The 27393-nt window shown below is 38.4% G+C and overlaps 1 protein-coding gene across 5 annotated transcripts; it reads left to right on the top strand.

The window, feature by feature from the left end:
* Positions 1 to 768: 768 nt before the first annotated feature.
* On the top strand, positions 769 to 27393 carry LOC306855066 (transmembrane and coiled-coil domains protein 1-like). 5 transcript variants are annotated; one of them, XM_079393493.1, is made up of 10 exons: positions 780 to 848; positions 2540 to 2712; positions 6674 to 6717; positions 7459 to 7568; positions 7686 to 7810; positions 8828 to 9598; positions 15129 to 15560; positions 23287 to 23783; positions 23963 to 24098; positions 26245 to 27393. In XM_079393493.1, exons 6-10 carry the CDS (start codon positions 9002 to 9004, stop codon positions 26557 to 26559), a joined length of 1977 nt encoding a protein of 658 aa, XP_079249619.1. In that variant the 5' UTR covers positions 780 to 848; positions 2540 to 2712; positions 6674 to 6717; positions 7459 to 7568; positions 7686 to 7810; positions 8828 to 9001; the 3' UTR covers positions 26560 to 27393. The 5 variants fall into 5 exon arrangements, with proteins under 5 accessions (XP_079249622.1, XP_079249619.1, XP_079249620.1 ...); XM_079393494.1 differs by lacking the exons at positions 7459 to 7568; positions 7686 to 7810 and having other exon boundaries at positions 9336 to 9598; XM_079393492.1 differs by lacking the exons at positions 7459 to 7568; positions 7686 to 7810.

The raw sequence follows: 27393 nt of genomic DNA, 5'->3' as shown, positions 1-27393 counted from the left end.
ACATTAAAATTCTATAAAATGTAACAAAAATTAACTTGAATGTTTATCAGAGCTTAATCCTTCTGGGTCTGATCGGATTTTAACATCTTATTTCAGTCTTCTGGCTCAGTTTGTCTATATGGTTATAGCCAGACCAATTCATTTGAGTGTGTATAATTATGTATGTGTGTGTGTGTGTGTGTGTGTGTAAGTGTGTGTGTGTGAGTGGGTGTATCTGTTTTACACTCTTTATGTCCTTTTTTTTACTGCATTGTAGTAGAATTATTGATTTTATTTTACATATTTGCTGTGTTAGTCACACCAGTTAGGTGTGTGTGTTCAAGTGTGTGTGTTGATTTTGCACTCTAGATGTTTGAGTTTCACCTCTTCATTGCTGTGCAAATTGTTTCTGCATTGTGGGGGATTTGTAGATTGTACACACAAAAATGTTCTGTATTTTTGACTTTTTTCATTTCCCATTCATTTCCTATGGTCGGTCATTTTGTGTGATTTTTTTTTTTTTTACGCCCACTTAGCCTGTTTGAATCATTTTTGTTTTTTTCTGTGTTCACATTACAAGTGTCATAAAAGTCACCAAGTGTCATAATCATTCCGATGAAGCTGTGATTTTTAAAAATTAAAAATGTAAAACCCTCCGGTCAGAAGTAACAGGAGACCGCAAAAGGGTTAAGCGAAAGTGTAAATGCAGCATTTTGATGACCATGTTCTGTTTTTGAGCCTCTGATGTGATCACTCCGTCATATCGTGCCACGCTCGCTCGCGCGTTGTGAGCGCGCCGCTGACGTCACCGTGGGAGTGTTCCATCGGGAGAATTTAACGGACATCAACAGTTTTCGCTCAGCGTTCATGTAAGTTGTAACCCAAGACGCGTACGCTTTCGCCTTCTATACATATACAGCGTTAACTCGAAGCCGTCGCTGATATGTTGTAGTTGGGATTGTGGGACTGGGCACAGTCGGTCAGTTTGTTGGCTGATCTGTTAGCCAGCTAGTCGGTTTTAGCCTGAGTTGCTAGACTAGACACGCCGCGAGATCAGGTGCAGCAGGTCCGATATCGCCAAAACCTCACTGCTAACCGTTCCTAATCATACTGATGCAATATAGTTAACTAAGTATCATATGAATACGATATAGTGTATGTACATAATTATGCACTGTAGCATTCATTCATATAAAAAACAAATAACGGTGTTGTTGGGCATTTGTATCTTCACTACTGCAGTGCCTCAAAAACACTTTGTTTATTATTCAAAAAGAATTTGTGCTAATAAAATAAATTGAAGACCTTTATCGTTTTGTTTTCGTAAGATGAAAATATCTTTCACATGGATAAATACGTAACTTAGTTTACCAAAGAGAACTGCAACCAAAAGAGTTGTAAATCTAAAAGTGGAATCAACCACTTGATATTAAATAACGCATAAGTTATCTCTATTAAACCAATATGTCAAAATAGGTTTATTACTCATTTTTATATTGAAATGAATGATTCGGTTATGAGTTATTGTGGAAATAGTTCATCTTCCACGTAAAAGGGGTGCTTGTTGGTAAAACGAGGATAATATAACGTTAGGTGAAAATAATTTGTATGATCACAAATGAAGAGGAATCGCTAGCCACCCACCCACTCGCATATAAATATAGTGTATGTATGCCATCCGTGGTGCCTCCCAAACAAGCTCATTGGCTTGATCAGATGCTGATGCTGTCTGTTTGTATGACTTTGACAGGCGTTTACATACAGCCTACGATGTTAACTAGAAGCCGGCTTTAAGGGTTGGTCGTCCTTCCTTCCGTTCGTGCGGTTTGAGCGCAAAGTTTCCGATGTTTTTTGCTTTTTTAACCAGTCTCTGCTGATGGTCGTGTGCAGCGGCGCGTTATATCGACCATCTAATAGTATTAGCCTGGGTTGGGCGTAAACTGCCCATTTACCAGCTAACGTTAGCCGGCCAGCTAACTGAGCTAGCGAACGCATCAACGGACGGTCCAGAGAAATGATCGGATTAATCCAGCCGTCAGCCACATTCGCTTGTCTCCTAAAGTGAAATGGGTTTGTATTCCTGTTTTAGCCCCCCCCCCGTGTAACATGTCATCCTTAAATCTTACAGTGACAGCTCGAGTTGATGACACGACGAGAGAGATAGTGTCTTGTGTTTGCCGTTTTTCACATGTTTTAATCACACTTGTTTTTGGTTTACGAGCATGTTTACTATCAGATGGCTTAAAACCAACCAAAGTTAGTTGTAAATAAGTAGTTAACAGTCTTGTTTAATGTATTGACAATCATGTTTAATATGTAGACATGCATTTGCGTGTTTTCTCCGTGAAATTCTCACACATGGTTGTTTGGCTATAAAATGGTCTACTAGTTAAATATAAATTCCATACAATTTGATCGAATTTTTGTCGTTTTTAACAGACTAGGATTGACATTCGTGATATTAATGTACTGTTACTGGACAAGTATTTCCTCCACTTTTGTTTGGAGAAAAGGTCTACATCTCTACTGTACTGAATTATATGCTTTTTATTCTTTTCAGCATGTGATAATCTTACATTTATGAGGGGCAAGTTGACTGAAGTGTCAAGAGGACAGCATACCCAACATTGAGGGTCGTTGTCTATGTGCGGTTTTGGATTTCCTCTTAGATTTATCCACAGTATCATATTTCTGTGTTGAGAAGAAGACTGAGCAGGATGACTGGAACTGAAGGTATGGGGAGCTGTTTATGTCACGTATATGCATTTTTGTTCGGGAAGGATTTTACAACAAATATTTTGCAAATGAAGTTATCCTGAACATAGCGGCAGATAGACGCATGGAGAATTATAATGCCACTGTTGTTGGATGTGCTGAGTGTCCTGAATATCTTGACAATAGTGGAGTGTATTATTGCTCAAAGGCATACACACACACACACACACAGACACTGATGTGACCTTGGGAAGCTATGAGAACGGGACTGGGGGAGAGAGTGATGGAAAGAATAAGCTGACCCATTTCAGTCACAGAAAATACAGTGCTTTTGAAGGCGTAGGGGTGTAACGATTCATTTGTTTTTAAGATAGACTGGTTACAAATCCTGCAGATGCACTTCATCTATCTTGAAATATGATTAAGCCTCTATAATCAGTTCAAATAATTTATAAACAATTTGATAAATTAGGTTACTGGGTGAAATAATAAGTATGTTTATCCAGCAGGGCCTCAAGTTTAGATTTTCAGTGGCCCTGTGATAATGTAATAGCTAGTTTAGCTGTTGTTAACAACATGCTTATATGTCAGAAATGTTTTTAAAGTCAATCTATTCTACACAATATCACACAAATAAAGTTGCTCTTCTGCTGAATATCTGTCTTATAGGCACAAGGCTGCAGGCCAAATTCTTCATGTATTAGTTCAAGTGTCAACTAATTTTCCAACAAGACAAGTAGTAATTTAAAGGGAATTAACCTAAAAAAGAAAATCTGAAAATGTGTCTTGAAATGTATTCTCTTTTAAAGCACTGCTTCTATAGCCATACACATGTCATTTGATCATCTCGCTCTTTTTATTGAGCAACCAGATTTGGTCGGTGTGTTATGGTGTTGGTGTTAAGATGATGTGCCATGTTAAAAATAGTCATTTTACTGAATCCAATTACTTATGCAATCAAACTGAATTTACACAATTAGCTTTTGAATCAGATCCAATGAATCATAAATCAAATTGAGTTCCTGTAGCTCAGCTGCCTGGTAGAGCCTGGCACTAGCAACAGCAAGGGCATGGTTTGGAATTCAGGGAAACATAAAAATGTATACCATGAAAGTCGCTTTGAATAAAACCACGTGTTAATTGGATGAATGTAAAAATATTATTCTCTGTCAACATAAATTAAAACAATGCATGGCCAACTTTGGAAAGTTTAGAAAGAGCTTTCTCACAGTGTAATATGAACACATGCCCATGACACATAGCCACTATTGGCTTGTTGTGACCTTTTCTTTTGCCATTATGAGATGAAGGAGAGTTAAACATCAACTCTAAACTACTAGAACAGACTGGTGACAAGAATGTTGCTCACACAAGTCTCTGAAGGTATCGTCATTACACTCATTTTTTTGGGGCTGATAGAACTGGTGTGACAACCCCAGGGTGTTCTTGGGTGTGTGCAGCAGGGTCTGTTAAACTGCTGTTGTGTTGAATATTATTGTGTTATAGAATATCTGTGCCAGGCATGTGCGTCACTCTTGTCACTCGTTCGTTTAATTATGCATGTAGGACACAGACACATCAACATTCTTCTCTGGGTAAAGCTTCACAGACATGGCTGTTCTTTCACTGCATTTGTCACCTTGCTATCGTGCCACTCCCACATCTGGAGGATACTGTGTTTCTAATTAAGGTCATGGTTTGTTTACTGCTAAACTAGGTGTGGGTTTGTTTCCTGCTTAACTAGGTGTAAAACTTGAGTTAAGGCTGGATTGATGACATGTTTCTCATGTTCTATTTGACCATGGATGGTTGATCTTGGTGTGGTTGGGATTTATGTTCACAAGATGATTTTATGCAGTGCCGCCTGTTTGCAAAGGGTAAGAGGAATCATTTGTTTATTTCCCAGACTACTCAAGATGGTGAGCTTGACATTCATGAAGTGCTGTAAACTAGGGATGGGCGATATGGCCTAAAATTCATATTGCGATATACATTGCAGCCTCTTGCGATAACAATATATATTGCGATATATAAATTATAGTAGAACCATTTCAGAACAGGTTACATAGACCCTTAGGAAAACCAAACTGCTAAATGTATTTTTTTTTTTTAAGAAATAAAGAAACGTATGTCGTTTTGAGAACATTTATTGTGCAAAAGCAAAACTGTAATTATACAACACAATGTTGCAGATAAATTAAAGAAAATCTTTCCTTCTAAAAGGCACTACACTTAGTTTAAGTCCTTGGTTCTTAAATGCCACCCAAGTTGCAGGGAACAAAAAAACTGGTGTCTTTTTAGTTAAGGTACATACACTGTACTGAAAATACTTCCAGTATTAATTAGGCAAAGAAAATTATTTTGTGTAATGCACAGATACTTTAAATAAAAACATATTTCAAACCTGCAGCCTAAGGTAACGCATTTGGTTTTAAACATTGTGTTCTCCTAATGAAATTAAAACTGGTGTCTTGTTATTAAAGGAACGGACACTGTGAATTAGGGATATACTTCCAGTATTAGGCATGGCTATTTTAAATAAAGAAAATTCTTAAGTCCTTAATAAGTCCTTACACAAGTAAACAGTTATGGCCCTGGTAATTTCAATCCATCGCGGGCTCTTCCTAATATAAGGAGTACCTTTTGAAAATGACTGTTGGATTGAGGTTTGGATCAGTTCCTGTTTTTTCTGTCCTGCGTTCTTCGTACTGGATTTTGCGGTTGGCTGCATTGCCTGGCAATGCTGGTATTCAACGACATGTTTAGTTTTGAGGTGGTAGAACAGATTAGTCGTGTTACCTCTCTTAGCTGGAACGTTTGCCCCACACACTCTACAGAGTATATTTTGCTGCTGCTCGTAATAGATGTTGCACCAGTCTTTTTCACAAGCTCCTCTGTTTCGCTGACGCTTTCAGCCATGTTTATTCAAGATGACGAATATGATGATGCGTTGCAGCCGGCTGCAGGTCGTTGCTCTAAATTTCGCGGGTAGATTGCGTCATCGACATGCGAGATTTTAATTCTATTGCACTATCGTAGGCCAATTTTGTATCGTTTATATCGCATATCGTTTATATCGCTCATTACTACTGTAAACCACTGGTGCAGTGTGCAACAGTAGAATTTGGATATGAATCCCATTCATTTTCAGTGGGAAGGTTTTTATGCATGTAATTTCATCTTGAAGTGAATTGGTTTGGGTCATAGCTTAGTATTCTTTATAGAGTGCAACAGTCAGGTTCCGGAAGTAAAAATGTCATTCGTTTTCTCCATAGGGGAATTGATTTTGAACGATAACTTATAAACCTTTAAAGACAGACCTGCTGTGAGGTGAGCTAGTTGATGTTTTGTACCTTTTGTTCAATTTTCAAATACTTTTTTACTTCTAATCAAAGTTTGTAATGTTCCAGTTCACTTTGTTGCTGGACAGTTTGATTCATGAATCATATTGCTTTAACAAAGACCTTTAAGCTTTATCCCTATGAGAAAAATACATCCAGAACCAAGGATGCGGAAAAAGTAGCTGGACACTTTTTCACTCTATTGAGGAATTTATTTGTATCCAAATGGGAAATGAAACAAAGGCTGATGAAGAATTGGGCGGTAGCTGTTGAACTTATCATGGAGAGCTGTGGTAGTAAGAAGGTTCATGTGCGTTAAAGTAAGCTGAATAAAGAGGATTACAGCTGGCTGTTATTCTCTCCATCAAGACCCATCTTAAGCCTGAGCTCCAGCATCAGACTCAAAACATCTTGATTCAACACACCTGAAGATTGGACTTTGTTTTATAAAGGTTCATTTTAGACTTTGGAATGTTTTATGCAACATACGCCATGTTTGTTTGTTTCTCCACTGCAGCTTACAAAATTAGTGCAGCAAATTTGATCAAGAGAATATAGAGGTTATTTACGGTTATATTTACATGTATAATTTGTGTATCATAAATTGAGTCCCATCTGACAACCATTTTTCTCCACAGCCAACCCTGAACTCTGAGCCAGTGGAAGCCAAGCTGGACTAATGGTAGGAGACATGGTTTACTTTGTCATTATTACTTTATATCATATTTATCTTTTGAGATCTGATGTAATATTGTCCTGTATACAGTTCTATGTCAGACTAAACTAATTTGAGCATGTCCAAAACAAATAAGCTAAACATTTAGATTGGTTGTGCTTGATGGACAAACGATTTGTTGCTAGGCCACCTGGGGTTGCAGTATTGCCTCGGCTCCACTGAGGTTCTGTCACCTTTTGTGTTAAACAATGCCAAACCCATAACTCATCACCTCTACTCACCTAAGCTTTACGTTAGGGCTGCACAATTAAATTAAATTTTAATTAAATTAAAAGCCTTCCTGTAGCTCAAATAGTAGAGCATGGCGCTAGCAACGCCAAGGTCATGGGTTTGATTCCCAGGGAAAGCAAGAGCTGATAAAATGTAAAAACTGTAACTTGAATGCAATGTAAGTCGCTTTGGATAAAAGCGTCTGCTAAATGCATAAATGTAAATGTAAATTAAATAAGATATTTATGGCTTAGTGCAATTATCAAATTGCTGATTTATTTGAATAAATAAATGCTCCGAGTGTTTCAGAGTGAGACATGGTACTGTGTTCTTACACGAGAGCATTTAAAGGTGCAATAGGTGATCGTCTTCAGAAACATTTTTTGTTATGCTGGTTGAAAGTCTCCACATCCGGATAGCAATCACTAAGTTAAGTGGTCTAAATGTATTTGTATGTATTTATATATTCTGTGGAAGGCGTAGGACCAAGAAATGTTCGTCCAATCAAAGCGCTCGTTCCACGCCGCACGCTGTGCAGACAGAGCGAGAATGGCAGGCAGACATCAACAACCTGATCTTCCTTCCTGGTATTGTAGTCCTTTTACTAACTGCACTATAAAGTTTTCTCACCGGTAAATGATATATGATGTATTGTAGTAATGTTATCTCTGGTCGTCTGATCTGTTTGTGAACTTCGCGTTCAGGAGGCGTGGCTTTGGACGGCGATTTGCAGGGAGGGTGGGACGTTTGCTTTCAGTGCTATGAAGTTAGCATTTTCCAAGATCTCCTACTGCACCTTTAATTTTCCACTGATTTTTCCAGCGTCCTGGTACGTGGTAAATGCAGCTCCACACAAACTGCATCTCTACATCTGCTCTGAGTTTTGGTCGTTTTAACTTGGAACATCTTCCCATACTTGTAATGGGAAGCGCTTGCCAACAAAACAGAGGTTGAAAACAGCCATAAATTAGTATTGTAATTTTGTAGTTGTAGTGTAAAGTAAAATTCTATTAGAATATTTTCTTCTTAAATACTATTTTTATTTTTATTTTACAGTGAATTATTTAAATAATAATAGCCCATTATTTATTTTGTTTTTTATATATTTATTTAATAGTAATACTAATAACAACAATTATTATTTTATAGCCATATTTATAAATTAATCACAAATATTTAGCCAAATTGTACAGTCCTACAAACAAGCACAGCTAACTTGGAATTTAATTTGCATTCGCAATTTGTTAATCAGACAAATCACAATTCATTTTTTTCCCTCAAATTGTGCAGCCCTACTTTAGCGTTCATGCTTCTGACTTTATTCATTAAGGATTTTGATAAAGATTTATTAAGAAATTTCTGCAATGATTTCCATTAAAGGGTCTAAAATTGCGTAAAATACTGCGGGATGTTATTGAAGTGCTCTAATATGATTTGACCCCGAGACCCTTCGAGCATTTCAGAAATTAGCGCACTCATGTTTTCTTTGTAGTTCTGTCACACCTCATTCGCTTGGCAAGACCCATGGCTGTAGATTGCAGTAGTCTGTCTATAGTGGTATTGCTAATGTAGATTTTGTTGGTTGGCTCAGAACCTTCAAGGCGTGGCTTATTTAATCCATGACCTCTGCCATCACTCATTAATAGAATGGCGAGACATGATCGTGAATGAAAATGCAATTCATCTGCAACAGGCTGAAGCTGGAAAAAAATGTCAACTGCAACTTTTTGTTTCTAAGCCAACCAATACAATGCTGCTGTTGTGATTTGAGCTCATGTAGTTGTTGCTTGTGTTCCATCGCTCACAGCTGCATGACATAATCCATTTTATTTTCCTTCTGTGGTAGACGAGCATGACTTTGCGCCAAACCACAGATGCATGTACGCTCTCAGAGTCCACCTGACTGCTGCCACCCTCTGCTTCCTGGCTTTTGAAACGGCCTATCAGAGGGCTGGTGGAGGCGGGGCTTAGCTAGACCCCACCCCTGTGCTGACCCTCTGAATGAGACTGGCGCCTCCTGATGGACCAGGGTGGTAGCGAGCAGCCTGGGGCGGAGGAGCCAGACTCTGGGGGTCGAGCAGAGTGGGAGGCGAGCAGGAGGGCATCCGAGCCTGATCACGGCCTGTCCAAAATTACCCACAATGCCTTGGAGAACATGGGCGCGCTGGGCCACGGCCTGAAGCACTTCTTCCAACCTCAGCGCAGACGCTCTTCCGTCTCGCCGCACGACTACACCTCTTCCTCCACAGGCCCCATCCCTGAGCCCCCAGAAGCAGGGCCAGAGTTGGGGGAAGCGCCTGCGGTGGCGGTTGCCACCCCTAACTCTGACCCCCACGCTTCCGCCCCCCCTGCAGCTCTGAGCCGTGTGCTGCAGCAGATTCGAGGCCCCCCCATGATGAAGAGAGGGACCAGCCTGCAGAGCCGCCGCAGCAAGGCAGGGGGGGGAGGGGAGGCCCCCCAGATCGGCAGCCCCCAGATCCACAGGCGCAGTACCCAGGAGACCTTGCTGCAGGCGGGACGGCCACGCTCCTCCTCCACCACCGATACACCCAGCAGCCCAGCTTTGGCAGATATGTTGCTGACCTCGGGGTACCACTCCACCGAGGAGGCTGATCGGGTAAGTGCCACATGAACGGCACAGGTTTATCAAGGTGATTTCTTCCATGATTGCGCTGAGATGGTCATTGTTGGTGGCCAAGCTGCAATTTCCCAAAGTTTCATGGACAGAAAAGTGATGTTGGACAGTAAAAAAATCATGAATCTCTTTTAAATAAGTTGTCAGTTAGGTAAATTGACCTTGCTGGGTAACACTGGTGAGGTTTTCATTAAGAATGTGTTTAAAATTGCAAACCAAACAATACTATTTTTGCTATTAATGTCTTTGGCTGCGTCCGAAAGCTCTAAAATGCTGCCGTCCGAGGCAGCATTACAAGACGGGAAATGTCCAAATCCAAATTCTGCTTCACTTCCTGTCTCTGGAGGTACCTTCTTCTGATTGAAATATGTAACCTTCACTGCCTTTGATATCCCATAATCCTGTGCTAACTATCCATTCCGTGATAGTTAAGCTAAAAAAAAATAAAGACAGCATCTGAAAGTTGCGTTTGGTAGTCAGTTTCTGTGTAAATGTATATTTATGACTAATGTTTTGAACTTTTGATGTTATTTCTAGTGAGAAATCAGTATTACAGTAATTAAATATTTGTTTAGTTACCACTAAAACCCGTTCTATTTTGTTGTGGAGCATTAAACAATTACGCTGCCTCAGAAGCCTGTCCGAAATCAGTTTTATGAGGTGCCTTCATGCAAAAACGCTGCCTGCAAAGTCCTTGCCTGAAAGGGCAGCGAGGCAGCAAGTCTTTCGGACAAAGCCTTTGTTTTCCATTAAAAGTATTTCTTTGAGTTTCCTGTATAATTATAGTTGAATTTAAATAATCTTCTTAAACGTCTTAAATTATTTAATAAAAATATTCAACAGAAAATATAACTTGATTTATATTAATTTGTTAAAAAGCCTTCTAAATTATTTATAATAAATATTAAATAATGTAAAAGTCATACATTTGAAATGAGGAATTTTAAAATTCTAAATGTTAATATAAAAATAATAATTTAAAATTTAAAGGTCTCTACAATCTGCTTAGGCTTTCAGTGGAAAATGCATGCCTGAACTTCTGCCCTGACCAAGCATACAGAAAATAAATCCTTGATGTTGAGTTTTACAAAGTATTCCAGCATGCCTTGCACATACTAGCAATCATTTTGCCAAGGGAAACATCAGTCTTCAATAGGCAGTAATATTAGGTTGTTTGAAAGTGATGGGAAGTTAGATTTGAATTTAACAGAAATCTGGGCAGATGGCAATCTGTTGCCTGCTACGTGTGTCTGAAAGAAGCCTCCAAGATGGATGGACAAGTTGACAGCATTCACAGGTCAGGAAGCTTGTGTGGCAGGTCACTATGTTCTTAAGCCCTACTATATTTAGCCAGGTCTTTGGATGCACTTCAGTTCAGAGCACTTCTGTTGGCAGCATTGAGCATAATGTCAAAATCATAGCCTTTGTGCTTTTTTTCCAACCAGGATGTGGGATCAGGGTAACTGTTTGCTTTCCTGTATCCTCGAGGATACAGTCAAGGTTAAGTTTGCTCTTTCATGACAGGTGCAGCAACTTTATTTAGAACCGCAGTTCGGATAGTTGCAAAACCAGTTACTCTTATGCTTAGCCTTTCCCCATTACTAGATGCTTTTTCCTGCTGCTATTGTCCAAGACTACTGTATAAAGTCTCTTGAGAGTAATTATGCTTACATAGTACTATGCTTTTAAACATGCCTTTTTCAACAGCTAAGCATTTCTACCAGATAGACTAAAGGGTCTGGGTGACTGCCAAAGTGATTCGACTCACCTGTTGCTGGAGAACTTAGCGGCACCATCCAGAACGTTCCTCTCTCAGGGGAGTGTCCAAACATAAGCCCTCTCGTTTATTTCAGACCACTGTTTCAGCCTGGCTAGCTCAGTAAATGGAGTTTGCGATGATTTTAGCTGGGTATGGTGTGCTGTTTTTTTTGGAAGTTGAAAAATACTGCAGTTTGGCTAGTCCAAGTCCAGTTTTGTTTTTACAGCTTAGTTTTGTTGTCAGTGAAACTTGAGGTCAGCGTATTTTTTCACAGAGTTAGTTCAGCTCTGTAAGAGGCTTTAACACCTTTGTTAATCAAACAGAACTGCGCTTCTCGGGGAGAAAATCGTCTGATGGCCAGTTAGGTGTGAAAAAAGCATCAAAAGTCAGTTGAATTGTCTCTACAGGCATTACTTGGGTCTTATCAAATGGGATGTATGCCACATGATCAGTTCACTTAGTTTTCCTCTGCATGCGTGTCCACATCGACTCATGTGTCTTATTGCAATACACCTGATTGTATTGGCAATAATAATTCCTTTTTTCATAGTCGAACAATGCTGGTGGGGCTTTTAGCCAGTTTATAATGACTCTCATTGATGCTTAGATCATCTGTAGCTCTTTATCTACAATCAGTGAAGGCCATATTACTGATAATCTGGTTTCGACTCATCTGTCAATGGGTGGAGGGACAGAGTTCATTGCATTGCAAGGTTGAGCTAAAGATTTAATAAGACCAACTCTTACTTATAAACAGTATATTAATCATACAAAAAAAGCACGTTACATTTTTTCCTTAATGTTGGTTCCCTTGTCATCTTCCTCAGTTGATGAAGTGGTGCAGTGTGCCATTTTTTTTAATCAGTGAATGTTCTACATTATCTGAGAATTTGAGGGCTATGTCATAGTACAGAGGTCCAAACTGTCAACGTCACTGGAGACGGGTATTGTCACTCACATAGTTCAAATTTGGCATATCTTTCAAGATGGACTGTACTGAAAGTGAACCCTCGTTAATGGTAATTTATTTCAGTTTTTTCTATTGTTGTAGGAAAATAGAGTGTAAAATCAATTATTTTAAATTTCTTCTATTTTATTATCTAAGTTAATAATTTATTTGTCACTAACCTTTCTAAGGCTGGGTCACAGTCATGTTCGAATACATTGCAGGGTGTAACAATTACGTAATTGGATCGAATGAAACTTTGTGTCACTTTTGTTCAGTACAAGAAATGTGCTTATTTTGACAACCACCTTCTTTATTTGGTAACCTGTAGTAAATTATTAGAGATGCACCGATGTTAAAATTATGACCTATAATTATTTTTGTGTTTCAATGAGTTCATTGGGTTGATATTAAAATTCTGTTTTGCCTATATTCATTTGACTAGCAGCATTTAAACGGATTTTAGTTTTTAGCATTTTCTTTTTAAGCATTAAATCATTGTAAATCATATTAAAAAAATGTTTTTTCTTAAATAAGATTTTTCTTAAAGGTTATATTTAATGGCATTTTTAAATATTTTGTCATTTAGTGCTTTAAAATATTACCTTTGCAATCATCTAGCATTCACCTGAAGCTCATTTTAAATAAATAGTGGGGGGGAAATCAGTATGCAAAAATAAATATCTAATCAGGGCTCCAGACAAAAAAATCGAGTAAGGAGCCATTGGCTCCTATAAAAGAAAAACTTAGGCGCCAAATTATTTTTTTAGGTGCCACAGAATAAAAGTGGTTTATTTTATTATTATCATTTTATTCCCCCCCCCTATTTTAACATTTCAATCATTTTGTCATGTGTTTATGTCTTATCTTTTCTAGGCTTTATCAGCATTTTAATCCATCTTGTAGATGATCAGGTCGAGCAGGGGACTAAGGTTCACTTAAAGTGTGAATTAAATGTCTTTTACAACTTGAAATATACAGTCACAAAGAATTGTTCGTTACACAGAATCTGTACCAATATCATGGACCATAAGCATCACTTGGCAACTGAGTGCAGTGCATCCTATAAATGTTGTCACGTCTTTCACACATTCAGTCTGTTTTTCTTCATTAGTAAAATGCAATTTTATAGGAGGAGTTGAATCATGTACAACACAATAAGTAAAAATATTAATATGCAACAGCGCATGAATATAGCAAAACGCTCCTCTTTATAGTTATTTTTCTAGCTGACTGATGAGTTTATGGACACTGAGTGGTTATTCTGAGGTAAATGTATTACAATGCAATGTTTACAAGCTTTATACATTTCCTCAGTTTGAAACACTGAATGAGCTTTTACATAAAACATTTCAGTAAGTTGTACTATAGGCTTTCTTATTGCCTACCTTTTGATCATGTTCATTTCATACTATAGTAGTAAATTGAAATATATAATGGGTTCACTTGCTGCTTTAACTGAGGTGCTAAAGAGATCGCGCCTGAGCATTAAGTGCGATACTCTCCGCTCGCGCGATCCGGACGCATACACGGACCGTGTGGACGCGGGGTATACTGGTGTTTATATTACCGAAAGTGTGCGCTTGTGGTCCGCATTAAAGAGCACCCAAACCGCATCATTTGAATTTCGTAGCATTTTAAAGCTGATACTTTGTTTATTAAAAGTAAGACAGCACAAAGCTTTTTGCGATTACTGGATGGCAAGTGCGCTTCAAATAACAGGAAGTCCATGCATTAACAGAACACAGCATATAGACTAAGATCTCGATAAGAAGAAGCCATGTTAGTAATGTGTGAGAGCGTTTTATAGGCTATATGGCATGTTATAGTCAGATATGACAGCGCAATGCAACAAGCATCACCGCGGATGAGTAGCGGAGTATTTCTTCAGCAAGCGACGCGCAAACTGAATGAACCTGAAAGTAAGTCGCAGACGCTCAACACACATCTTCTTCATTAAAAGTAGCGAGACTAGCCTATCTTTCCAGTGCGGATGCCGCGCGCTCTCTTGTTGCGGTCTGCGATATTGAAATTAGCTGATAATTAATAAAATTATCCATTGCTTTCATTGACGTGAACTCCGTTATATTTGCATATGAAGCGGGAATTGAAGAACGGATTTATATCCGTTTTGCGAAGACACATTTATGTGGCCAAGTGTAAATGGGGAAACGTTTTAACAAATCATATAGATATCCGATCAGAGAAAATGCATGAAGTGACCAGGTGTAAACAGGCCCTTTCAGGTCTCTCTCACTGCGTTCAGCAGACTGTGTGCGGCAGAGACGAGGACTGTTTGAAACTCTTTTCCAGTAAAACTTTGATGCGCATCGTCTTATGTAAGTTTAATACGTGAACATAACAAAAGATGTGAGCGCAAAACAATCGGGAAAAAAGTCCTTTCATGCAAATTATATATAGTCGCCAGTGGCAAATTAATATTTTTGGTCGCAAATGCGACCATTTTAGTCGCAGTTTGGAGCCCTGCTAATAATGGCTGATACTGATCAAATTACAAATATCTTTAATATCGATAAACGATATGACACTAATATATTGTGCATTCCTAGAAAAGATGTAAATCTGTAAATAAATCATATTGACACGATGATCTAAACCAGAGCGTCTCAATATAAAGAAATGCTTCAATGGCATGCCCCCCCCCCCCCCTTTTTCCCTTTTTTCCAAACCAAAGGTCATCACAGGCCAACTCTGGGCATCTCTGATCTAAATTATCAATGCAGTGACATGAACTCTTAACTTTGATTTTATCTGCACAGCACTAAATCTCTCTCTTCTCTTTGCAGCAAGATCGTTTGGAGGTGTCGGGCCCTGCCGTGTCTCCCAATGCTCTGTCAACCAGCTCAGACGGCGGTCAGTATGGTGTGGATTCAGTGGATGGAACTCCAGACCCTCAGCGCACCAAGCAGGCCATCGCTCAGCTACAGCAGAAGATCCTTAAACTTACAGAGCAGATAAAAATCGAACAAACGGCAAGAGACGACAATGTAGCTGAATATCTGAAGCTGGCCAACAATGCAGACAAACAGCAGAGCGCTCGCATCAAGCAAGTGTTCGAGAAGAAGAACCAGAAGTCTGCGCAGACTATCCAGCAGCTGCAGAGGAAGCTAGAGCATTACCACCGCAAGCTCAGAGAAGTGGAACACAACGGAATACCACGTCAACCCAAAGATGTCCTGCGAGACATGCACCAGGGTTTGAAGGATGTGGGTGCCAAGGTAAAGACTGTCTACTTTCTTTACATTTTGGTACATTGAAGGTTGTGTGTGGTTGGAGTAGATGTGTGGTGATCTAAAATATTTTCATTCAGACTGGACATTTTAAATTAAGCCTCGTTCAGACTACACGATTTTAGCCCGATTTTGCCACGATTTGCTTGACGTAGGGTGTTGTGGGGATTCGTAAACGACAATGGGCGTCGGGACACACGATTCAATCGTTTCATCTCGTGTAGTGTGTCAGTGCACGATAGTGATGCGTGGATGGCGGTTATATCCACGGGTGCTGCGGATAATCCGTGAATCATTGTAATTTATGAATAGAATCACGTTGGTGTTTGAATCATGTTCGTGGTCTTTAACGATCTATTAAATTAATGTCATGTTGGTGGTGACACCAACATTTGGATCTTTACAGTGATTTAATAAAATGTTGTATTTTAATTGATGGAACCACAAGAATCATGATATTTAGTCACCAGCTCATACTGCCTACTAAAGACAGGAATACACTACATTACTTTTGCCCTACATTTCAGCCCTGTTTTTCAGTCTGGACAAGCCAACACTAGTTGCTGAAAGCAAGGGTCAGTCTGCAGATTTTGAGCAGTTAGATTTGACAGATTTCACATAAAATTGGGTAGTGTATGATGGAACCAGACTCCAATTTTTTTGGGTTTCAGACTAACATGGAAGGCAAACGTGTTTGGTATTTTGAGCTGATTTTAGAACACATTTTTTTTTTCTCATGCGTATCCTAGCAACAAGGTACATTTTCTTTGAGAGTTTGTGGTGTTTGGAATGATATGAAAGTCTGGTAGTGTGTGATCCTCAGTGGTTTATTGTTTCATGTCCAAAGTCAACAAGTGTATGATGCCTAATGTTTTAAAATCTGTCCGGATTTGAAAAGTCGTGTAGTGTTTACCAGCCTCAAGGCAGTATCCTAAGTAGTATTTTGCAAAAATCACACAAAACACCTATGGCGTGCACGCATACATTAGCCTACGTCGTGGTGAAGCAGGTTAAACAGTGCATGTGCACATGTACAGTGTGTTCTTTCACTGCATGATTCAGCCTATTAAAATGCATTAAGAATGATCGCAAAATTCAAGATATGGGGGCAGAAAATGTATATATTTACGTTTCATATAGTTAAAATCACAGGAAGCGTGCCGTTTTTTTCTTCAAAAATAAGCATGATTACAAATGTGATATTGATTTTATACAACAGTTCAATAAACAATAAGCTAATATTAAGAGACTTACGTTTTAGACACCATATTGCCTGTTTTTTCTCTATTTCACAGACAAAAAATAATTCCAAACAGCTACAGCACTGTTTTGCATCTCTGAGCAACATGATGGTGCTTAGTTCCTGAATGAATCAACTTTTAAATGATTCGGTTCAGTCGCACTATGACTCACTTATTACCAGTGACTTTCTGCCACCTACTGGCGGTTTTAATTTCACATTTAAAGTCTATTTTCATTTTTTTAAATGAACAGGGTCACATTACAGCGGAGTGTACTGCCCGTTAGGCTTGCTGCGATAGACGGTGTTGGTGGAGATACCGGTGTTAAGCCGCAACCACCGCTGCACTGTCCTGCACCTTTGTTTTGATTTTTTATAGTAATAAAAATCATTTAGCTAGTTCAGTTAGAGAACAGACACTACAATTAAAAACTGAACGCGGCAGCTCAATACAGCACACCGAACGACAGTCGCATCATAGATTAGATTTCAGTCAAGTGAGGAGAGCGATCGAGCTGACTGACAAGAAGAGTGGGGTGAGACAGACAAGATGATAGCAGAAGATTGAAATGCAAAAGCGCATGTTTGGCAATATTTAGCATTTTGAAAAGCCTGTTGACTTTTACCGTTTATCTAAGGTGATTTTGGAAGTTTTTTTTAAAACATTTGTTTCTTATTTAATTGGTTCCACAGTGTTTGCTGATTTTCAGTTTTGTATAGGCCTACCTAGGCTATTTAAACTTTGTAAGTTATTTGTTATTTTAGGCTATATTAGGCATAGCCTATAGAATGGTGTATTTTTATTAATTTTGTTTATAAAAGTTCTATGATTTATATATAGGCTAAGTTGAGTTTGATGTTGGTTTTTTTGTTGATCCAGTTTTGTTGATGCTTGAATTGACGCAGAATTGCCGCTAGTTCGAAAGTGAAAGTAAAATGCACACATTGCTTTTAAGCTCTTTAGAAGCAAAGGAAAGTGAGGAAAAGAACAAACTAACAACGAACAAGTGCTTTATACCGAATTGCAGCTCATTTGAAAGTGAAAATAAAATCCGCACCCCGATTTGACAAGCTATTTAAAAATGAAAGAAAGCGTGAAAAAGAGGGGAACCTCATCCCTCCAGCCACTCCCACGGTGACACCGGTACTACAGTGTTGTTACACGTCGATTAACTGGTGGGGAAATTTCCTCACCGTCACAACCCTACTGCCCATCAGAAATCATAGCTCATCAGCTGTCTTAATCGCGGCTTGTGTACTGCAAATACATACGGTCATCATCACTATGTCTGTCACGGGACTCTGTTCCCCTTTCGGTCTTGAACTGATGGTAGAACTAACGACATTACTAACTATCTTTATATTTATTTTGAAAACTGAAGCTCGTGATTATGGTAAGGGGCGTTACATTTCCGACGCGCGCTTGTGGTGTTCGGTCAATCACAATGCACTGGGTCAGTTGGCCAATCAGAGCATATTGTTCTTGTTGGGAGGAGGGACTTTGTAGAAAATGACGCGATTTAGGCGGGGCATAGAGGAACTACAATAATGTATTTGAAAAATAATGTGTGTTTTGAACATTAAAGCATGGCAACATATTCTGTTACACTAAATACACAAAATAATGATCCTAAAAAATAGCATCATATGACCCCTTTAAATGTTTAAATATCATTTTAATTGATTTTTACATACTTAAAACATTAATTTTTTTTTTAAATGTGATATTGCATGGGTCACACATTTTTTTCAATATCTTGCAGCCCTAGCATATGCTACACAAATCTCCACATAAAAACAATCAAATGATAGTCTAATGTTAGTTTGTTGCTAATCCAACAACATATTCTGATAACTATAAAACATGCCTAACACGTACAAGTATTGGACAAAATTGTACTTTTTTAAATTAGATTGAACCTTTTTGAATTACAACCCCAATTTGTTAATTCTCTTTAACTTTGATTTAATTGACAAAAGTACAAAAGAAAAGATGTCCAAAGTTTTTACTGACCAACGTAAATGTATTTTGTAAATATGAACAAATTTAGTTTTTGACGGCTGCAACATATTTCAAAAACATATTTCAAAAAGGTTGAGACAAGAGGCAAAATAAAAGAGAAAAGGCTAGAATATCCACGTTAAACTGTTTTAAACCAGTTCACAGTAAGCAGGTGAATTGGTAATAGGTCAAGGTATCATGTTTGGGTATAAAAGGAGCATGCTAAGCAAAGCTGGATCATGGCATATCACTTTGTGCCAAATTTCATGAGAGAAGTGTCAAACAAATCAAGCATCACATTTCACAATGCAAAATTGCAAAGAACTTTCACCATGTACCATACATAATATTGTGAAAAGATTCTGGGAATCCAGAGAAATCTCAGTACATGTAGGGCAAGCCAGGAAACCTCAGTTGAATGTGCATGCCCTTTGAGCCCTCAGATGGCATTACATAAGAGACCGTCATGCTGCTGTGTTAAATGTAGGCACATGGGCTCAGGAGTACTTTAGAAAACCACTGCCATTTACCACAGCCTGCTGCTGCATCAAGAAATGCAACTTGAATATCTGTTACTCTGGGAAGAAATCTATAAATAAATTCTATGCAGCGATGCTGCCATATTCTCTGGGCCAGAGCTCATCTCAGATAGTCAAAAGACGGTGAAAATATCTGCTGTGCTCAAATGAGTCCAAATTTCAACTGGGAAAATGGATTTTGATTTCTAAGTCCCAAAGACCAAAGGGATCATCCAGACTTTCATCAGCGACAGAAGCAAAAGCAAACGTCTGTCATGGTATGGGGGTGCAGCAGAGCACATCAAGATGATGTCATTCATGGGAAGTCCATGGTTATTTGATCAAGACAATGCCAGCTCTCATTCTGCATGTGCTACAAGAGCGTGGTTTCGTACAGGGCGTCCGCAAGGCCTTAAAAAGTCTTAAATTGTACAAGAAAGTCCTAATTATGATTTCAAGAGGTCTTAAATTTGGAGACGGAAAGACAAGAATTGCAATATGGCTGAATGTGACGGTTAAACTTCAAAAGGCTATGATTTCATTAAATAAACATGAGCGCTGCAAGTTCAAAGTCTGCTGCTGTGTTCTGTCTTTACCGGGAAAACCGCTATATTTCTGCCAAACGTGACACCTGCTGGCAGAGAATGAATCAGTTAACAGAGGTTAAACTTGTGCACGTACGAGTTTCACTGCACGATTCAGACAGGGCTTAGCCTAAGCCATCATTAGGCCATAGTTCAAATAGGACATTTAAGTAATTTTTATAAACATGCCTTAGAAAAAAACATTACTGCTATGTATCTTAAGACAAAACAAAGGCACAGACATGTTTTAAGATCAGTCAGTGCAAGTTTCTTTCCATTGAAACATTGAAGCTCAGATTTACATTTTAGTCTAGGACTAGGCTTAAGCCTTTTCTGTGAAACCAGGGGTCAGTCTATTAAAATATATTTAGAATGATCACATAATTTAAGATATGGGGGCAGAAAATGTATAGCCTATCTTTACGGTATCATTTCATATAGTTAATAATCATGCGAAGAGTGCCATCTTTTCTCCAAAAGTCAGCATGATTACAAATGTGATATTGATGTTAAGCAACAGTTCAGTAAACAAGAAATTAATATTAAGAGACTTATGTTTTAGACCCCATATTTCCTGCTTTTGCTCTATTTCTACAACAAAACTAACTCCAAACGCAGCCACAGAACTGTTGTGTGTCTCTGAGCAACATGACGGTGTTTCGTTCCTGAATGAATCGATCCTTTAAATGATTCTGTTCAATCGCAATGACTTCCTTATTAACACTGACTTACTGCCACCTACTCGCCGTTTTAATTTCACATTTAAAGTATCTTCATTCTTTTAAATAATTTCAAACATCAGTTTTCAACGTTTTATGTTTCAAATATCAAAACATTATTTATGCATTTGTAACTGCAGGTTAGCATTCTATGTCCGTCTGAGCTGCATTAAACAGTGTGTAAATACATCTAAACGCCACTTCAGATGCATTGCAAAGATAGATTTTGTTGATACTGATTTCATCTGCTTGGTAACCGCCCAAATGCAAGAATTTCACTCAAAAGATGATGCACACTTTTAGAAAAAATGGCTTAAAGGTAAAAATGCCCATAAAACTTGTTGGAAAAAATGTATTTCTTTCACTGCTGTGAACTGACCACACAGAATATGAAGAATATCAAAACAATTCAGGAGTCAGCTGTCCACATTAATCTTTAAGATACCAGCACAATAACACACTCAGCAAAATATTTTCTAATTATTGTTATCGATAAAATCCCAGAAAATATCAAGATATAATTTTTTGTCAATTTCGCACACCCCTAATTCATGTTATTTAATTTATATAATTATTGATAATAATTGCTAAAATCAATATAATTAATACTTTTTTTAATCCATTTTCTTAAAAATGGTTTAAAGGCTGAAATGTAAAGTTGATCGTTTATAAAACTTTTAGTTTTTTTGAAAACTTGTATCTGAATTGTAAATTATGCTTTTGATAGTCATTTTACAGTTTGATGTGGTACTATAGACATTGCCCAACCCCGCTCATATGGTAGTAATTTTATTTGTGCAGGTCTTCAAAAAGTTTGAGCTTAAAAAAAAATTGAGCTTAAAAATCCTGCAGAAACCCTGTTCGTAGACACAGAGTGAATGTGTTAGACTGGCCTACCTGCAGTCCAGATCTGTCTCCAATTGAAAATGTATGACCAGTCATGAAAAAGAGAATCAAACAACGACGATCACAAACCGCTGAGCTTCTGAAGTCTTGTATCAAGCGAGACTGGACAAAAATTTAGTTTGAAAAACTTTAACAATTAGTATCCTCAATTCCCAAACAATGAAACATTTTAATTAAACGGAAAGTTGATGTGACACAGTGTTAAACGTGCCTCTGTGTGTTGCAGCCATCAAAATCAAAAGTTGTTCAGATTTACTTATACATTTACATTGGCCAGTGAAAACTTTGGAAATCTTTTCTTTGTACTTTTGTCAATTAAATAAATGTTAAAGAGAACTGACAAATCACAGATTCTTGATTTTATTGCATTTTACAAAACGTCTCTACAACGCTGTTTGCACCACGCCCTTCTGTCTCTTGATCTTTGTATTTTGGTGCATCGATCTGATTAATTACTTAGTATAGGAGATTATGATGCGCACTCACCAGAATTTATTTTACATTCAATGGGCCTCATTCATGAATGGCCTCATTCATACACATTAGTAAATATGAGTAAATTCTGAGTAATTTGCTTGGACCTTCCCGAAAACTCTCCTCCAGTTTCACAAATGCTTTGTAGACATCAGATTTGATAGTAAAATATGTGCATGTTAATGAATTGTAATCATTTGCAAATAGGACGCTCGTGTACGCTCATTCACAATCAGAATAATCCCCACCTATGAATTACAGCTGCGCAAATTACATGTCCAGGAATGCAGTGGAATATTCTGGTCTATTTTCCCAGGTTTGGCTCCAGTATATTGCATAAATGCAAAAAAAAAAAAAAGACTAATAGGCCATATGCCTATCAATAAATATTCAATAAAGTGTCCACCAAAGCGTTTTTGGCCCGCTGAAAAAATGTCAGGTGCTCTTCTGAAAACGGCCAGCTGGTGGCGCTTGAGAATGCTTTGGTGGCACTGTGTTTTACCAGCTGTTGATTTGGTTGCTATGATGTGCAATAATCCACGGCAGCAACGTATTACTAGTATCTCATTTTGAACAATATTACTGAATATGACAATGCAGTAACCAGCAATATTTACTTCTCTGTTGTTCAGTTGTACAAGCAGGATGATTTGTCGGTGTAGTATTTATCCTGCCCCTCCTCCATTGATTGGACGGCTGGGTAAAAAGTGACAGTGACAAGCGCTGCATTTTACCCAAAGCTAAACAGTTTATCAACTCTTAACTACAACGCTAAGCTGTAGGGTGAGCAGTTTGGAAAAAGTATGGATGGATGGAGGGAATTTTTATTGATACTTTGATATTGAATGACCATTCATGGTCCACCATCTTAATTGGATTTTCTCATCTGAGCTTTACATTTTGGTATTGCCTTCTATGAGAAGAATTCAGTGTAGCCTTTTGTAATGTTGCTGCCTACCTTTCAGAACAGCCTGCGTGTTGGAAGCGTGCCTATGGTGCCTTAAAATGCTGCCTGGGTAGGCGGCTTACTAGTATTTGGAATAGAGCTTTATCACTCTTTATCTGTATCACTCTTACCCTGTTAGTGATTTTTATTTTCAGGCACATTTGACCAGATTTTAGTATTAAAATAAAAGCAAATTTAGCATATTTGCAACTACTTTTTGTCTCTTTGTGCAACTTCGGGTGACCAATGGTTTTCAAATAACCCATCCAGATACAACTTGGTGTCACTGTTAAATGTATTTGACTAAATAATTTCTCTCTCTCAGGTAACCGGTGGCCTCTCTAGTATCTCTCAGGCAACGCACTCCGCCGCGGGAGCAGTCGTGTCCAAACCTCGCGAGTTTGCCTCTCTCATCCGCAACAAGTTTGGAAGTGCAGACAACATCTCTGCTCTAAAAGACTCTCTGGATGAACAACAAGGGCCTGATGAGCCTGTAACAAGTACACGGACAGCAGGCACTAGGACCCCAGGAGCTGGGCAGCTGCAGTCCAGCCCAAAATACGGCAGTGAGGACGACTGCTCCAGCGCTACTTCAGGGTCAGCAGGAGCAAATAGCACCATGGGAGCTCCCGGAGGCCCTCCGAGCTCAAAGGGTAATACACTGGAGCATGGCCAGAGCTCAGGCTTTGATGCACTGCTACATGAGATCCAGGAACTGAAGGACAACCAGAGTCGACTAGAAGAATCCTTTGAAAACCTGAAGAGTCACTATCAGAGAGACTACACAGAAATCATGCAGGCCCTGCAAGAGGAGAGATACAGGTACATGTTACTATAGAAACTGATTCTGCTGGTGCTGCTGTGTGGTCTGTGTAGGTTTGTATAGATTTCACAGTCATAACAGCATGCTTGTTGAGAAGGCACTGGAGAGGATGATGATGTTCTAGTTATCTGACCTTGTATTTTGTTATTTTATCTCATTTTGTATGTTCATGTGTTAGGTGTGAACGTCTAGAGGAGCAGTTGAATGATTTAACAGAATTGCATCAAAATGAGATTCACAACTTGAAGCAGGAGCTGGCCAGCATGGAGGAGAAAATTGCTTACCAGTCTAATGAACGAGCCAGAGACGTACAGGTGCTTATGTCCAACATTACTGTTATTTTGTAATCTTTTAGATACTATTATAGTATATATTATATCATTTGAATTAGCTTTTATTTATTTTTTATTTTCAGTTCTCATTTTAATTTTATCATTTTTAAAGAAGGGCACGATTTCTTTTCAGTGAGAGGGGTCAAAGAATTTATAACATAATCCCTTAAACCTGAAAAGGGCCAAAAAAAAAATTTTTCATTTTATTACCTGATTTTCACTGATGAATTAAAAAAAAGGTGTTTGATCAGTCTAAAAAATTGTGATGGACCCTTTTCACAAGACTGCGATGATGCATTTAACTGTCATCAGCATCGTAAATCCTCAAAAGTACATTTATAACACTATACTTTGTAATATATCACCTTTGCATCAAATATAAAAAAAAACAAACGTTAATGCAAGGGTGTTTGCAGCGTCTATGAGAAGGACAGTAAATTTGACATCATTCTCTCTTCTGACTGCCTTTATCAGCCTCCCTTGATTTTAATTTTTTTATTTTTTAAAAGTCATGAAAACACTAGCGTGGAGTTTTTTTTTTTGCTATTTGAGCAAATGGGAATGCAAAAAATATATTTGTGGTACTCTCCCATTCACTGCTCTTGAAGTTAACCCAACTATAGCCCTATTCAGAGGGTAATTGTTTCTCATGGGGACATAAGTGATTTTCACCATTTGAAAATCACTTATGTAGTCGGTGATTTAATTGCCGTCCGAATCCAGAATGTTGGTGTTTTTCTCTCACCACCCGCGTAAAAATCCCTGGCCGAATGACTGTTTTTTGACAGACACCAAGGTCATGTGGTAATTTAATTTCCAGCAGGACTTTTATCTTTAATAGACTGACGGATGGGTGCATAGCCTCTAGTAAGAACATTGAGAGGTTTTACTATGGTGGCGTAATCTTTGATGAACCTCCGATAGTACCCTGCAAACCCTAGGAAGGACCGTAGCTCTTTAAGATTACGGGGGACTGGCCAGGATTTGAGAGCAGATATTTTTTAATATGTAGTCGGTGATTTAATTGCCGTCCGAATCCACATCTGTCAGTTTACGAGAAGAAATCGATTCAAAATTCAGTGTTTAAACCCTTTTTGAGCACTCCCGAACACCGTACGGTAACTGTTGTACTTCATTGTAATTTGCCTACATATTTATTTCTGAAATGCTGGAAAGTTTTTAAAAGAACAATACTTCATAACTGCTCCACCACAGCGAGTGGGAGCAGAAAGAGAATAAAAGCACATAAACATTCAAAATGGGTCTTTATTATAGCAGCAGCAGGTATGCAATACAAGTTTAAAATATGTATTATAAACCGATATATACATAACTATAGCACGTCTATTTTCCTATTTTTAAACAGGAGATTTAAATAATCAAATAATAAATAGAATTATGTATTTTAAAATATGCTTGGAATAATAAGAATACATTTTGCACAATAATAAGAATAAATTTGTAAATAAAATTAATTTTATTCACAGCAGACAATCATGTGACTGGCCACGTGAGCAGCGCATTCCCGGTTTTCGGATCACAGAACTCGCTCCTCCACTGTGAATAAATCGCCATCCGAATCCATGAGTTTTATCACTCAGGTGATATGTAAAAACTTTTTACAGATGTCCATATGAGAAACAGTTACCGTCCGAATCAGGTTTATGACACAAAAAACCTTACGCTGCTGAGAGACCCGGAAATGTGAAAAAGGCCCATTATTCAAAGATATTTTAACTTTTTTTTTTAACCAATCTTATTTTGGGTATATGAACTTTTAAGTGAAACAAGAGAATGTTAATGCTGAGTTTTCTGATGGGAAAGAACAATAGCTGTAATCATAAAGCTATTTTATATCGATCTGATGGAAAACATTGTCTTCTAATTCAGTTTTCATAATGAAATCCATATGCGACTCACTTAATCTTAATGATATGATGCAGCTAAAATGTATTTTTCACCACAATGAAAGCTCAAATCAGATCCAAAAACTTTGCTTACTCATATGATCGTAACTCTGTGCAGCTCCCATACTAGTCTCCATTTGAAATAAATGACTTCAGGTGTGTAGTTTTGTCAGAGATTGTGACAAGGCGGCTTTAACATGATTCTCTCTCCCTTCCTGTAGGAGGCGCTAGAGGCCTGTCAAACACGTATCTCGAAGATGGAGCTTCAACAGCAGCAACAGCAAGTGGTTCAGTTGGAAGGTTTGGAAAACGCCACAGCACGCACTTTACTCGGCAAACTCATCAATGTGCTGCTGGCCGTCATGGCGGTGCTCCTAGTATTCGTCTCGACGGTCGCAAACTGTGTAGTTCCGCTGATGAAAACACGTAGCCGTACGCTTTCCACATTGCTCCTTGTGGTAATTTTGGCTTTTCTGTGGCGGAATTGGGAAGCCATGTCGCAGTACCTGGACAGGTTTCTGCTGCACCCCAGATGACCTGCAGGGGCGCTGTGGTTATCGTTTCGTGAAGGGACTGGATGGCGGAAACTTTGATTCAAAGATGGAGACTAACACTGCCTCAGTTGCACTTAGTATGAAGGGATGTGGCACAAGAGTGGAGGACACAGACGAATCCTACAACCTCTTTTTCTCGTTTTTTTTCACCGAAGGAGTGAATTTGTTTACATTTTGATCTTTTTCCGTCGACATAAATTGTATTGCTGAGTTTCCTTTTATTTGTTGTTGGAAATGATGCAAGTTGTGTTTTCATTGTTCTCGTAATTATCGTTAGGATGTACATTTATGCAATTTCCTGAGTGTCGCATTGATTGAATTGACTGGAGAGGTTTTAACATGCACTGGATGGAGATCTTTCTCCTCGTTTTTAATACCTTAGCAACTGCTCTTTTTCCTCCTAACTTTTTTTATTTATCTGTCTCTTCTACTGCCGTCTTGCTCTTCCTCTTAAGTGCATCTCTAACTCTATTAATTTCTTGTGCTCATCGCTTCACTTTTCCCACTCGAAACCATTTGCTGCTGTTTGGACTTCACTGCAGTTGTTGCTGAATGAAGGAAAAGATGGATTCGTTGGAGAGGAGGCATCTGGAGTTTGATCAAATGGGCCGAGGAACCCGAGTCAGCCCCCTGCCCTCAAAGAGGCACAGTCCCCTGGTGTATGAACAGAACGAACATACTTGAAGAGCTAGAAATGCTCAAAGACTCTCAGTGCTTCCGTACTGTTTCTTATAGCGACAATGAAATTAGTCCTTTTTAGTTTTATTTTTTATTTTTTAAAATGAAATTAATAAACACGCTGTTTTAAAAATGCTA

The sequence above is a fragment of the Barbus barbus genome, assembly GCF_936440315.1.
Source record: "Barbus barbus genome assembly, chromosome: 35".
Taxonomy (NCBI): domain Eukaryota; kingdom Metazoa; phylum Chordata; class Actinopteri; order Cypriniformes; family Cyprinidae; genus Barbus; species Barbus barbus.
This window is presented reverse-complemented; position numbering and strand designations above follow the sequence as displayed.